The following is a 13,941-nucleotide window of genomic DNA, read 5'->3' as shown; positions in this document are numbered from 1 at the left end:
TTATTGTATATCACCATTCAACTAAAATATATAGAGATATGATTTTAGGTCCATATCGCCCAGCCCTACTGATGACTGAAGGATGAAATGTTTTTTTTTTCTTTTTAAATTTCAATCAGTCTGTTTACATGTTTTGTTATTTGCACAAAGTACTAGATGCACAGGAGTGCACACAGGAGGAAGCACTTTGGTGAAGTCTGCTTCACAGGAAAGTGACTTTTTAAAGAACAAATAAACTCTTTGCTATTTTTACTCTGTATGTTTTCTGTTTACAGTTTAATAGCACAGCTATGAGTCTTTAGTTATGCAGGAAAATAACATTATTTTATTTAAGGAGCATTATTATATAATATATGCCAATAGTTAATTTTTGAGCAATGTCTCATGGACATCTACAGCTGAATGTTAATGAAAGTTCCTGTGTGATATTTGGGACATGTAGCTTTGACCCAGAGATGCCTTTTTGTTATTATTTCATGAGAAGAAATATATCGAGATATATCATATATCGCCACTCAGCTAAAAAATATTGATATTATTTTTGGTTCATATCACCCAGCTCTATTACAAATGCATAAATGTTAATCCACAAATTAAACACAAGTCACAAATATGTTTCACCATTCACATTTTTACAAATACAGTTACATTCATAAATACATGTTTTTGGTTTTTCATAGATATATCGTAATTTTATATGAAAATAAATACATCTGTTTAAATTTACATTGCATATATTTGTAAAGTTGAAGTTTCGAATTTAAAATGTATTTGTAAATTGTTGAATCTACATTTGTGTATCAAGTCACTTCGTTTTCCGTGAGGTGCCTTTGTTCATTTCCTCTTGTGGGTTTTTGGATTTTGAGACTTTCCTTTCACAGTTCATCTGATACAAATACAAATGCAGTGTTCTCCCCGTGTCCATGTGGGTTTCCTCCTGGTGCTCCATTTTCCTCCCACGGTCCAAACACATACATTGGTAGGTGGATTGGCTACTCAAAATAGTGTGTGAGTGAGTGTGTGTGTTGCCCTGTGAAGGACTGGCGCCCCCTCCAGGGTGTATTCCTGCCTCCGGACCCACCGCGACCCTGAACTGGATAAGCAGTTACAGGTAAGGAATGAATGAAATACAAATGCAGCCTTATCCACAAAAGTGAGGAAAACAAGCCACCGCTAGGTGGTACTGTTATTTTAGGATGTGTGGGACCAAATTAAAGGAGAAGCATTTGTGCATAAAGCCGCCCAGGAGTGGGTGATTACTGTGGAACGCTTTTGAAGGTGCTCTAACTTTAACGGGGTTAAACGGTCAGTCCTGAAAAACTGGGAAACAGCAGTGTTGCCTAGTGGTAGCTTGTTTGCCTGCTGGCCACATTTGTAGATCAGGCCACATTTGTATTTGGATCGGGTGAAATGCGAAAGGAAAGTCTCAAAATCCAAAAAACAGCGAGAGGAAATAAACAAATACACGTGATATAAACATGTGAGTGACTTGACCCACAAATGCAGATTCAAAATATGCAATGTAATTTTAAACAAATATATTTATCCTTCATTCATTCATTATCTGTAACCGCTTATCCAATTCAGGGTCGCGGTGGGTCCAGAGCCTACCTGGAATCAATGAATCAACCCTCTATGAAAACCAAAAACATGTATTTATGAATTTAACTGTATTTGTACAAATTGCAGACAGTGAGACAAAGATTGGGATGTATTCATTTGTGAATAGTGAAACATTTGTGACTTTAATTGGTTTAACATTTACGCATTTGTAAAATATTTTGAGACTAATCTCTCTCCATAGGGGTGCTCCTACATTGTATTCCTTTAGCTTGTATTTTGTTAACGTGTGTGGACAGTCGTCAAAGCATTTCACTGCAAGTTGTACAGTATATAACTATGTATGTGACAAATAAACATGGATTTGATTTCATTTGATTTGACGTGAGAATAGTTTCATTAAACTTTGCAATGATGCCACAGAATGAGAGGCCTGATCCAGAGGTGGACTGGACTACAGATTTTAGGCATATACCAGACCATGGAAAATATGGAATTGGAGAGGGAAAGAAGGGGATCTTCCATATCAGCAACAGACGTTTGGTTATACCTTCTGATTCTGGTGAGATATTGCACTGAGTACACTTAATGAGGAGGTTTATTTCTCTGTCATAGTCAACAAATAGTAAACTGATGTATAAATTAAGCTACTATTAGGACTTGCCTTTTCTACACACCTACTGAAGATTTTAAGAAGTTAATTTTTATGACACTCATTACTCATGAGTGCCTTTATATATTATTTGCAAACATAATTTCTGGTATAATAGTAGGGCTGTTAATAATACATCATAGCAGATGCAGCAGTTTCAGCAAACAGTACAGTTAATTTCAATAATTACACCCATGAATATTGTCAAATAAATGTAATCATTTTTTCCCCACTCTTGTTAGATGACTTCAAAAATTCTGACAATATGATGGTACAGACACACTCCCTCTCAAAGATCAGCCATTCTTTATCTGGCAGTGCTAACTATCTTGAATATTGTGAGCTACCGTACAGCATAGAGGATTCTGAAGAAGATGATGTGGAAAGTTCACAAAACTTCATGTACCCTGGGCCTGTGTCTAGAAAATGCTCATCAGATGAGGTTGCACCACAGGTATATTGATCATTTTAGTTATATTTTTACACAAAACATCTCAGAGCAGTTCAACTTAGGAAAACACCCTGGAAATAATGCTTCTTCAGACCACACCTTTAAAACCAAGTCTAATATGCATAACATCGGTTCGGACGTAGTGATACATTTGTTAACTCTTTTGTTAAAAGGAAATTTCATTCAATGTAATATTATATGAAACTGATAGCAATACTGACACTTTAACATAAATATTTATCACTATGTATTTTTTGCTGCTTTCAAGTTAATAGATGCACTGGGTTGTTAACATGGAGATTGGAGAGAGCCCCAGGGTAAACTCACTTTCTATTGTGGAACTAATAGAAATGGAAGAGCAGAAAATTAGTAAAAAATGAATTTCACACTCAATTAAAATCAGAGGAAAATTACTATGTGCTCTTTTATATTGAAAATAATAATGTTAAATGTTGATATCCGAGCCAGAATCCCAATGCACCTTCATTTTACTCCATGGGTTCCAGGGCATTCTGTTTTAAACAAAACATTAACTGAGATTTATTTCAGAGTTTCATTCCTATTGGTCAATGTCCACCACATCTCACATGTAGATCCAGCCCTGTATATAATAAGCATATAATAACATGGCCAGTGGGCTGCACATGGACATGTATTGTGTGCGCATATCCTGCTGATGCCAGTCTCATGTTAGAGACATGAGAAGGTTGTGCAGTGTTGGAACTCAGCACACACACATGCACCCCTCCCTTCACAGAGAAAGAAGGCTTAGGGGCTGGAATTTTCCATAGTTCAGTGACAGAGAAATATTGGTGTGTGTGTTCAAGTACATCTTATAAATTGTTCTGAAATAAAGAATTTCTTTTCAGTTTCAAGTGCAATTTTCATCCTCATCTGTCATTTGATGCATAGAAATTATACAATTATTCAGCCCTTGCAACAAAGAACCATATCAACCATTTCCATTTTTGGTTACACTGTTTACTGGTCCAGTTTTGGCAGTTGTTCAGCATAGGCATGGAAAAATAAAGCTGAATAAACATGAGATGCTTTAATTATTTTTTAAATAGAGGGCATTTACAAGTTCATTTCTGCTGTAAGTGTTCAGGTTTTTATTTTTATTTTTAATTGTGAAGTTCCATTGACCTCTAAAAGGCAGAACAGAGTCTCTGTCCTTGCTACTCCAGGCTAACCACTGATACAACTGCACTATGTAACTTACGGAAGAGTGTAGGAAAGGGGCTTATGTGATTTTGTCATCATTTCAACCATTTACAGCATGTAGAGTACACTTTGAAATAAACATTTCTCCAGGACCAAGACTATATAAAGTGCACAACAGCAAACAAACTGTCTTCCAGTTGGCAGCAAGTAAACGTAAACTGGATAAATTACAAAAGTGTAATGTTCATCAGGATTGGTGTGTGGTCCAGTCTCTGTTGATTGAAAGAATCTGTTGCAGTCTGGGTTTGAGAGCCTAAATGTGTCGCTACCCTTTTCCACATGGTAGGAGAGTGAAGTCTATGTGTGTGATCTTCTACAACGCTGGTTGCTTTGCAGATGCTGTGTGTTTTGTCAGCAGTGATGGAGGGGGAAGAGAGACAGACATTCTCAGCTGTCCTCAATATCTGTTGTAAGGACTAGCGAGTCACAGTGGTGCAATTCCCAAACTAGGCAGTGATGCAGCTGTTTGAGATGCTATCAAGGGTTCCTCTGTAAAATATGATGAGAATGAGAGGTGGGAAATATAATTTCCTCAGCCTTTACAGAAAGGCTGCAGGCCTTTCTTGGTTTTGGAGCTGGTATTGAGTGACCAAGTGAGATTCTCTGCCAGGTAAAAGAGGAATTTGTTATCCTTGACAGGATCCACAGTGGAGCTTTGGGATTTTTACTGCAGACTTTTTATGCCTCCTTCTAAGGTCAACAGTTATGTGTTAAATTTTGTCCACATCCAGAGATTTCAGATTTTTGATTCTATATCTTGTTCTATACTTGTTATTCTTGCTGATGAGGCTCACCATAGTCTTGTCATCAGCAAACTTGTCGATGTGAATTGAGCCATGTATGGATGCCCAGTCATTAGTTGGCCTTGGACTGAACACACAACCCTGGGAGCTCCAGTGCTCAGCATAGTGGTGCTGGAGATGTTACTCCTGATCAGGACTGACGGAGGTCTCCCAGTCAGGAAGTCCAAGATCCAGTTGCAAAGGAGTAAATGCCAAGTAAATTCAGCTTTTCGATCAGGTGCTGAGGAATGATTGTGTTGAATTTATTGTCCAGGTGTGTGAGAACCAGATGCCATCATTTGTTGTGTATTTTGGATGACACACAAACAATAGAGTATAAGGGGCAGCAGGGTCTTGACGTGCCTCATATAGAGTTGAAATATATAGGGATTAGCCTGAAAAGGCCACAAGGGTTGATCATGTGGATCCACCTCCCACAAGGTCAGAAATAAAGCTTTAGTCCTGTGGCCATTAGACACAGAATGGGATTTCAGCTGACAGAAAGAAAAACATTTTGAACATTGTATGTAGAAATTTGGAGAGAATTCCATGCACTGACTTGTTTTGCTAGGAAATACAGTGTTCATGTTGACATAAACTGGGAAACATGGAAAAGACTGATTGACCTGCCCTATCTAAAACAAATGGGTACTGGTGGGCAAAAAAAGATAGAACAAACCCAAGGAAGTGTGAGAAACTAAGTGAGAAGGCCATGTGGAATGTCATCTGGACTGCCTCATAGAGGTTCAGAGAAAACCGACAGCTGAGTAGGGGAGGGGTGGTATTTCAGCTGTCTATTGGATTAGACTGATCCCTTGTGGTCAAACCTGGTACAACAAGCCAATTCTGAGCACTTTTTCCCCCTGAAGCCTGCAAGTGTAAGACCCATGTGGTAAAAGCTGAAATAAGGTGTTATTTCAAACAGCTGTTCTCAAGGTGCTGTATAATAAGTGTCAAACTGTTTTCTCAATTTTAGTTTGGAAACATGATTTGGTACAGCATTCATTGAAAAAAATTTACTCTAAAAAATGTAAAAAGGAACAGGCTGTTAAATATGCATGTTAATCTAATAATTGATAATGAATATTTCTTACACACCAGCCCCTAACACAAACAAAAACAGATTAGTTATCCCATACATAGGACCATCTTTATGTTAATAGGTAAACATGTAGCTGAAAAGTAGGGACTATCACCTTCTTTAGAAAGTTATGTTTGAATCTAACAGTCCTGCACGTATTCATCAATGCATTTTCTAATGATGGATATTATCTAATGAACTATATTTGCGTTATTAAATGATTTGTTTATGAGACAGGCTGCTGAAGAATGACTTGTTACCTTGCCTAATTAATAAATCAGTGTACCACATGTCAATAAATGTCAATCTTAACATTTTTGTTTTCTCTTCTTACCTGCTGTAGATAACAGAACTGAACAAGCGCATGTCAGTCATTGAGACCTTGCTTGGCCGTCTAGAAGGGAAAATGACAGATGAAGAGAAAAGTCACCCTTCGCATCAGGTAAATGACACCAAAGCATTACAAAGCATTAAAATCTATTTAATTTTTGGTATTCGTTATTTATTGATCTTATTTTTGCTCCACTTACCACTGAAGCAAAAACAGACATTACTCTAAATACTAATATCAGGCTAAATGACTGGATTTTTGGGGTTGGAAGTTAGTGAAACCTTTAGAACTTTCTGTATGACTGAAAATATTATCAGATTTTCACACTCCTTAAAAATGGATAAATAAAGGCAAATTAAATAATAGATGAAAATATTGTACTGTGTTATTCATTATTGTCCCAACGTTACACATCTGTGAGTGTCTAATTTATGTGAACTTCAGTGGCCTATAGGTGCAAAATGTCAACGGTGGGGTAAATCTGACGTACAAGGTGAAATAAGAAACTATGCAGAAAAACCGGTTGGAGTTCAGTTTGTAATCACAGTACTACAAAGTGCTCCTGTATTGTCAGGAGAGCTTTAAAGCATAAAATGGACAATAATATGCAATGTTAAACAATCAATCAGATGAAAGAATTATAGAGCATGTATACAAGCAATACACAGGCTAAATTAACATGGAACATAGCTGAATTAATCTAGGGAAATTACAATAATGACTAAATTAAGATGTTAAAAATGCGATTATAATAATAAACAAATTGAGACAAAATAATTACTTATATACACACCTAAATAGGGAATATCTGTAAGCTTCAATCCCATGATTGATAGTAAATATTTTTTAAAAATCAATAAACAAAAATTGTTATCCTTGTGTGGCACGGTGGTGCAGCAGGTAGTGTCGCAGTCACACAGCTCCAGGGGCCTGGAGGTTGTGGGTTCGATTCCCACTCCGGGTGACTGTCTGTGAGGAGTTGGTGTGTTCTCCCCGTGTCCGCGTGGGTTTCCTCCGGGTGCTAAGGTTTCCTCCCACAGTCCAAAAACACACGATGCAGGTGGATTGGCGACTCAAAAGTGTCCGTAGGTGTGAATGTGTCTGTGTTGCCCTGTGAAGGACTGGCGCCCCCTCCAGGGTGTATTCCCACCTTGTGCCCAATGATTCCAGGTAGGCTCTGGACCCACCGCGACCCTGAACTGGATAAGTGGTTACAGATAATGAATGAATGAATGTTATCCTTTTAGTACTCTCCATGAAATACAGTTATTAAATGATTTGCATATCATTACATTTTTTTATTTACATTTTGCAGAGAATCCCAACTTGTTGCGTATGGGGTTTGGAGTCTCAAAATAACTTAAGCATGTCTACATTTGAATGTATACATGGAAAAGCTTACATTAGATATTTTGTCCTTGGTTTGTAGGTGGAAAGGCCCAACATTGGCTTCAATCATGGTTGATTTCTCCCACAACATCCTCCCAAAATTCACTTGATTTACAGAGTTACTGTTGTGAGACAAAAACAAATTTGATTGCTTTTGTAGCTTGGAGATTTCATGACTGGCTAGTTTGTGCTGGAGGTGTTTCACAGTGTAAACAAGTTCCTCTGGTCAATCAGCAGTCTGCAAGGTTTACATATCACAATTAGTACCTACTTGACTCACTTCATACCAGTCACAAGCAGGGACTAAAAAAAGTACCCAGTTTGAGGGATCTGTTACTATATTTACCTAATGGGGAAAAAGAGCAAAGCTAAGTCAAGCCAAGTAGGGTCCATGCAGTGGAAAACCGCAATTAGACTAATAAAACATCTTTAGAAATTAAACCTTCATTTAACATGATCTTAGCACACAATTACAGTTGGTAGTGACACATAAGGTCACAAAAGGTGTGTTTAATATGATGAGGTTATAAAACTAGGAAGGGCAGCAGAGGATAAGGGTGTTATGACTTTTTCCTCACTCCACATTGGATCAGCCTGCATCTAGTTTCTTCCTCCTTCCTTGGAGAAATTTTTCCTGTTTTCCTAGGTCAAACCTGCAGAGGAATTGCTGTCTCCAGTGGATCTAGAGGAATGGGAGCTTAAAAGAAGACTGGAGGAGCTGACTGAAAATATCAGTGAAAAAGGGCTTTCTTCTGATGAAGATGAGTCAAATAAGTTGACTGAAGATATAAAGGCTTTAAGAATAATCATGAGAAGAAAATCTGCAACACTAGACAAAAACAGCTTTTCTTGTCAGCTGCAGAAGGTAAGACCATTGTCATGTCACCAAATAGCAATATGTTAAACTGGGAATCAGTCAGGGGTTTTAAATAACTTTATTCCTTAATGTTACTTATTCTATGTAAAGGGCACAAATACAATAATAAATTCTGGTATAGTTACATTTCCTTCATGAAGTCTATAATTACTTCCAGCCTTAATAATTATTGAAAAAAATATGTAAATGAATAACTGTACTGAATGTTAGTTTGAAGAATTTACTATGAAATTCACATATCCACATTAACAAGAAAATATTTCTGAAGAATAAGTCATTAAATGCACCATATGGGCCCCACAAATAGCCTATTGTTTCTAAAATTCAAAACAGTTCTGTTTAAAGTGTAAGCAAAACAGTGTCTCATCCATTGTTTTCTTAGGGGCACAATTAAAAAAATGCCAAGTTGCAAATTTCACATGAGATTTTTTAAGAAGACTCTCTCTCTTTTCATGATACCACGATCTCCAAACAAATACCATGCACACATTAGCCATCACTGCTGATCCATGCAAGCATCCATAAGAAAAGTATCTCTCAATAGCAGGGTTCTGGGAATGATCGTTGTGGGAACCACAGTACAGAGCTAAAAAAAACACCAAAAGACAATGATATTTGACAGTACTTATTCTAAAATATGTGGTTTACTATTACCTTCATATGCTGGGTTTAACTTAAACACGATAGGAAGTTAATTTGTATTATATTTAAACAATATATTTGTACTCTCCAGTTGCATGGAGATTCAGGTTATGGGTTAGGATTGCTATTATGCCAAGACATATTTCTCTCTTAATTTATTAGTAAACTTTCAGGTGTGATATTAATTAAGGTTATAGCTGATTAAGCTTATACTATTTTCGATGTCTTGGGGTAAGAGTCTCTACATAATACAATTATTCACAAATTTTTGTTCAAATTAGCATTTAGCATATATTTTTAGAAAATTAGATGTATATTTTAATGGTCTTAGACTTTAAAAAGCATTTTAATCTGTATAATGCACATTACCCAATACAGATTTTCTATTTTCTTCACATTAGCATCAGGCATGATTTTAGAATGGTGCAGTGTGCCTGAGCAGGATATTTTTATATTATCTCAATTTCATTTTTTCATTGTTCTTTTTTTATTTAAAAAAGTCAAATTTTTACAAAGACGAACCCTTCAGCACACAGAGGATCCTGAATTCCTATGAGGTCAATGCTACTGCAGGTGAGCTGTCTCAACTAGAGAGTAAAGTAGCACTGACAGTCGCCAGAGTCCAGAGCACTCAAAGTGATGTGAGACCCCTACCATCTAATAACTTATTTTCTGTTAGATTCTCTAAATATATAGTTCCAAGTACAATTTTCCAATGCCATATATTTCAGGTTACGGACATTCAAAACAGGATTGCTGCATTTAATGTGATAAGAAAGACTACAGATCACTGGAAAAAAGTGAGTGCAAATCATGATTTAGTCCATTGTACAGTATATCAGCCACTACAGTATATCAGCTAATGGAGTTTTTAAAATTTAACAAATCCATACAATTAAGGAGAATATCTGGAAACTAACATTGTTCTTCACACTACCTCACCACACATCTACTAAAAAAATCATTTTACAAACTCTACAGAGTGTGAAAATCCTTATAATCATTTGAAGGTATGTTTGGCATTTGCCCATCCTGGCTGTTATTTTTACACCTAACCCTGGGTGCATTACATAGTTAATGATTATTTTAAAAAAAAATTATAAATAAATAAATAAATAAATAAATAAACCCTGGCAGCAGGAATGTAATTTAAAGAAAAATCAGAAACAATATGCAAATTCCATACATTAACTTTAAGTAAACTTAACAGTAATATATATATTTCTTTGTTGTAAAAATGCCTCTTCGCAATAAATATTATACCATTGAAAAGCCTGTTAATTTCCCTTTTAAATGGTGCCACATTTGTAAGGAATGTGCATTTGTGGGATGAGGAGTAGAACTGAATATGTGGGTTGTGTTGTTAATAATTTTTCTTACACTCTCTTCGTCACACGAACTCTAAGAAAATTCAGGATGCAACTACCTTGGTGCCTTGGTTATTCAACAAACCTCTCAAAAGTTAATGTAATTACCATAGGTTGCCTTTTGTTCCAACCTGTAATGAAATGAACATGGCAGATGCTTACAGATGAAAACAGGACTTGACAAGGGGATGATTCTTGACAAGGCAGAGCACAGAACACAGGAGAACTGAGGACAGGAAAAAATAGTCTAAATAGCATAGTCCAGAAGCCACTGGAAAACACAGTACAAGTACAAACACTATAGAAACACAGAGATTGGAGCTCAGTATGCCCTAACACAACCGAAGGCTATACTTCGCAAAGAGCAAATAACATCCTGTCCTACATATACATGCTGAGAGCAACAGGTGAAACAGATCAAAACTCAGGGGATGATGAACGGGATGCCGCTCCTGACTGGCTGACCGTGGGTATGTGACAGAAACTTGGGACAGTGTAGAATCATGGGAAGTGAAGTCCACTCTGTCTTGAGGATTCATAGAGGGGTGGGGAGACTCAATAGGTGTGACAACCATTTAGGCCAAGCTGCAGACAGACCGGATGTCCCCAACACAACATGCTAGCATCTTCATGCTGATATTCATAAGGTTAAGTGCCTTCAAAATTAGCCATCTCTCAGTATGCTAATGTTTAGATACCATTTTAGCATCTGTTTTGGGGTCGGTTAACCTGATTGCTTTGGTAATTAACCCTTCCCAGTAAACATTTAGCCGTTGATTCAACGTTGAAATAACGTACTTGACTGTCGTATAATCAACGTTTTAAGGTTGAAAATGAAAGTTGAAAAGACGTCCAAACACAGATGTTGAAAAGACGACTAAAAAAGTCACATTAAAGGCATCCTTTTAAAGCCGTTATTTCAACGTTGAAATCACGTACCTAAATGTCGTTCAATCAACATTTTTCTAAGCTTGAAAATGAAAGTTGAAAAGACGTCCAAACACAGACGTTGAAAGACGACTAAAAAAGTCACATTAAAGACGTCCTTTTAAAGCCGTTATTTCAACGCTGAAATCACGTACCTAAATGTCGTTCAATATTCGTTTTTCTAAGGTTGAAAATGAAAGTTGAAAAGACGACTAACAAAGTCACATTATAGACGTCCTTTTAAAGCCGTTATTTTAACATTGAAATCACGTACCTAAATGTCATTCAATAAACACTGAATTAAAGTTGAAAAGACATCCAAACATAAACTTTGAAAAGTCGAGTAACAGAGTCACATTACAAATGTACTTTCAAAGTACAGTAAGTTCCATTAAGAATTTAATGGTTCAGAATGGATTTTAATGGTGTCTATATCTAATAGTTTTCATCATGTAACCCATTAGCACTTAATGGTTCCTAATAGTTTATCCATTATTTCTTTTAATAGTTTCCATTATGTAACACTTCTATTAGTATTTAATTGTACCTGTCAGTTCACAATCCCGTTTGGAAAAAACATTACACCCATAGGTAAAAGCAAAATATTTATAAACATATTGGCAAATTTTTGTAATTATATACATACACACACACACACACACACACACACATATATATATATATATATATATATATATATATATATATATATATATATATATATATATATATATATATAAAATGAAAATATATAAAAAATAATAGTCTGTATTCAATTACACATGTAAATGAAACAAAAATTTGCATACTCAGAAAATGAAGTACAGATTTGAACAAAGTACAAAGTATAGAGTGTACAAAAGCTTGTCACTGGGGCTGTACCTCTTTTAGGTACAATACAGTGCCTTTCAGTGTTCTTTTATGTAGTCATGTTTTTGTACTAGTTAATGTACTTGGAACCATAAGGGGCTAAAATGTATCATTAACATTAGCTTTATATATACCACCCTAGTGACAAACCATTTTGTACCCTGTGGTGACTAAAGTGTACCAGAATAATTAACACAAATATTCAAAATGGGTGGCACGGTGGCGCAGCAGTTAGTGTCGCAGTCACACAGCTCCAGGGACCTGGAGGTTGTGGGCTCGATTCCCGCTCCAGGTGACTGTCTGTGAGGAGTTGGTGTGTTCTCCCCGTGTCCACGTGGGTTTCCTCTGGGTGCTCCGGTTTCCTCCCACAGTCCAAAAACACACGTTGGTAGGTGGATTGGCGACCTTCCATAATCAACAGTGTACAAAACAATTACTTATGTAAAAAGGCAAAATCAAAAATATAGCAATTTTTAAATTAATAAAAATCCACCTGAAGAGGAAATACGCAAAACTGACATTTTAATATATACATTAGATTTTACCTTTCTTTTTTATCTGTTTAACCCAATACATTTAATTAATAAAAATATGACAGTGGAAGGAAAATTATTGCTTGTGTTTTCAGTACACATCTTCTGTAAGAATGAAACTTGAAAATAGTGTACTGGCAGTCATATATCACAGGTTATACTGTACATGTCCACGCACAGGCCAATGTCTTGTTTGAGTTTGGCAAAGGTAAACTTTCTATGCAGAAATTTTGTGCATTGGTTCAGTGGAGGCATGAAAGGTACAGGAGGTTGATCACTCGAGTTACACTCTGCAACTCCATGTTTAAAATGCATCTCTGGAGAAATGTCATGATGTTTTCAGGTGTGCAGGGTATTCAATTTTGAAGTCGTGATACATACAGGTGTTTGTGAAGAAGGCCTCATCTACTGCACTATGACTGCAAACCTCAACTCAGCTTTCACCATACTCTGGCTTCCTCTGGAAACACGAGTTTCCCAGTCCTGATCTTTCAGGTGAATTATCAGATATAATGTTGTAGGTTCACCCTTCAGAAAAACAGAAATAGACTTGGCATGACACACTAAGACATAATACTGACTTTCCATTGACTGTGACTATTTCAGTTGGTGTGGCAACAGTTTACTTTATCATACTTAATGAGGGGGTCAGAGTTGTAAGTCAAGAAAAACAAGTTTATTCTTCAAGTCAATGCCTATACATCATGAAGAAAAATGCTTTAATAATGATCCCATAACTATTAATTTACATTGGTGCCCCCCTCTGGAGTTTGGTGTTTTCTTACTGTGTCTGCATGGGTTTCCTCTGTGTGCTCCTGGTTTCCTCCCATGATCCAAACACATATTGGCAGGTGGATTGGCTACTCAAAAGTGTCCATTGTGTGAGAGCTTGAGTGAAATTGTGGGTGTGTGGTGCCCTGTGAAGGACTAGTGCCCTGTCTAGGGTGTGTTCCCACCTTGCGCAGAGTGACTCCAGGTAGTATATAAATATTTGGTACCCACCACAACCTTGAACTGGACAAGCAGACAATGAATGAACGCATGAATGAATGAAAGCACAGGAGCCACATTAATGCAATAATTGTTAAATTATTATTTAGGTCAAATGTTTAAATCAAACCTGTAAGCTTTGAAGTCCTCTCTCATCTCAACGTCAGTGTGGCGATGTGTATTTTAGGGAGTACAGCTGTAAATCCATTGCTGAACTGGTGAATTTTGTTCACTGTTAGAGTATGGATTCCATCAGCCTCATCAG

At 36.7% G+C, this 13,941-nt stretch overlaps 1 protein-coding gene across 1 annotated transcript in view; it reads left to right on the top strand.

Annotated features, from left to right (window-relative positions):
- Positions 1-13,941, top strand: part of mlphb (melanophilin b) — a 94,679-nt gene that overhangs the window by 68,245 nt on the left and 12,493 nt on the right. The window contains exons 11-16 of the mRNA XM_066686954.1: positions 1,984-2,122; positions 2,455-2,666; positions 6,094-6,192; positions 8,117-8,335; positions 9,490-9,630; positions 9,721-9,789. Of these exons, the coding sequence (XP_066543051.1) occupies positions 1,984-2,122; positions 2,455-2,666; positions 6,094-6,192; positions 8,117-8,335; positions 9,490-9,630; positions 9,721-9,789 (879 nt within the window). The remainder of the gene's footprint in view (positions 1-1,983; positions 2,123-2,454; positions 2,667-6,093; positions 6,193-8,116; positions 8,336-9,489; positions 9,631-9,720; positions 9,790-13,941) is intronic.

This window comes from Hoplias malabaricus, chromosome 12 (genome assembly GCF_029633855.1).
Source record: "Hoplias malabaricus isolate fHopMal1 chromosome 12, fHopMal1.hap1, whole genome shotgun sequence".
Lineage (NCBI taxonomy): Eukaryota > Metazoa > Chordata > Actinopteri > Characiformes > Erythrinidae > Hoplias > Hoplias malabaricus.
The sequence above is the reverse complement of the archived record's forward strand: the minus strand, read 5'-3'. Positions and strand labels throughout refer to the sequence as shown.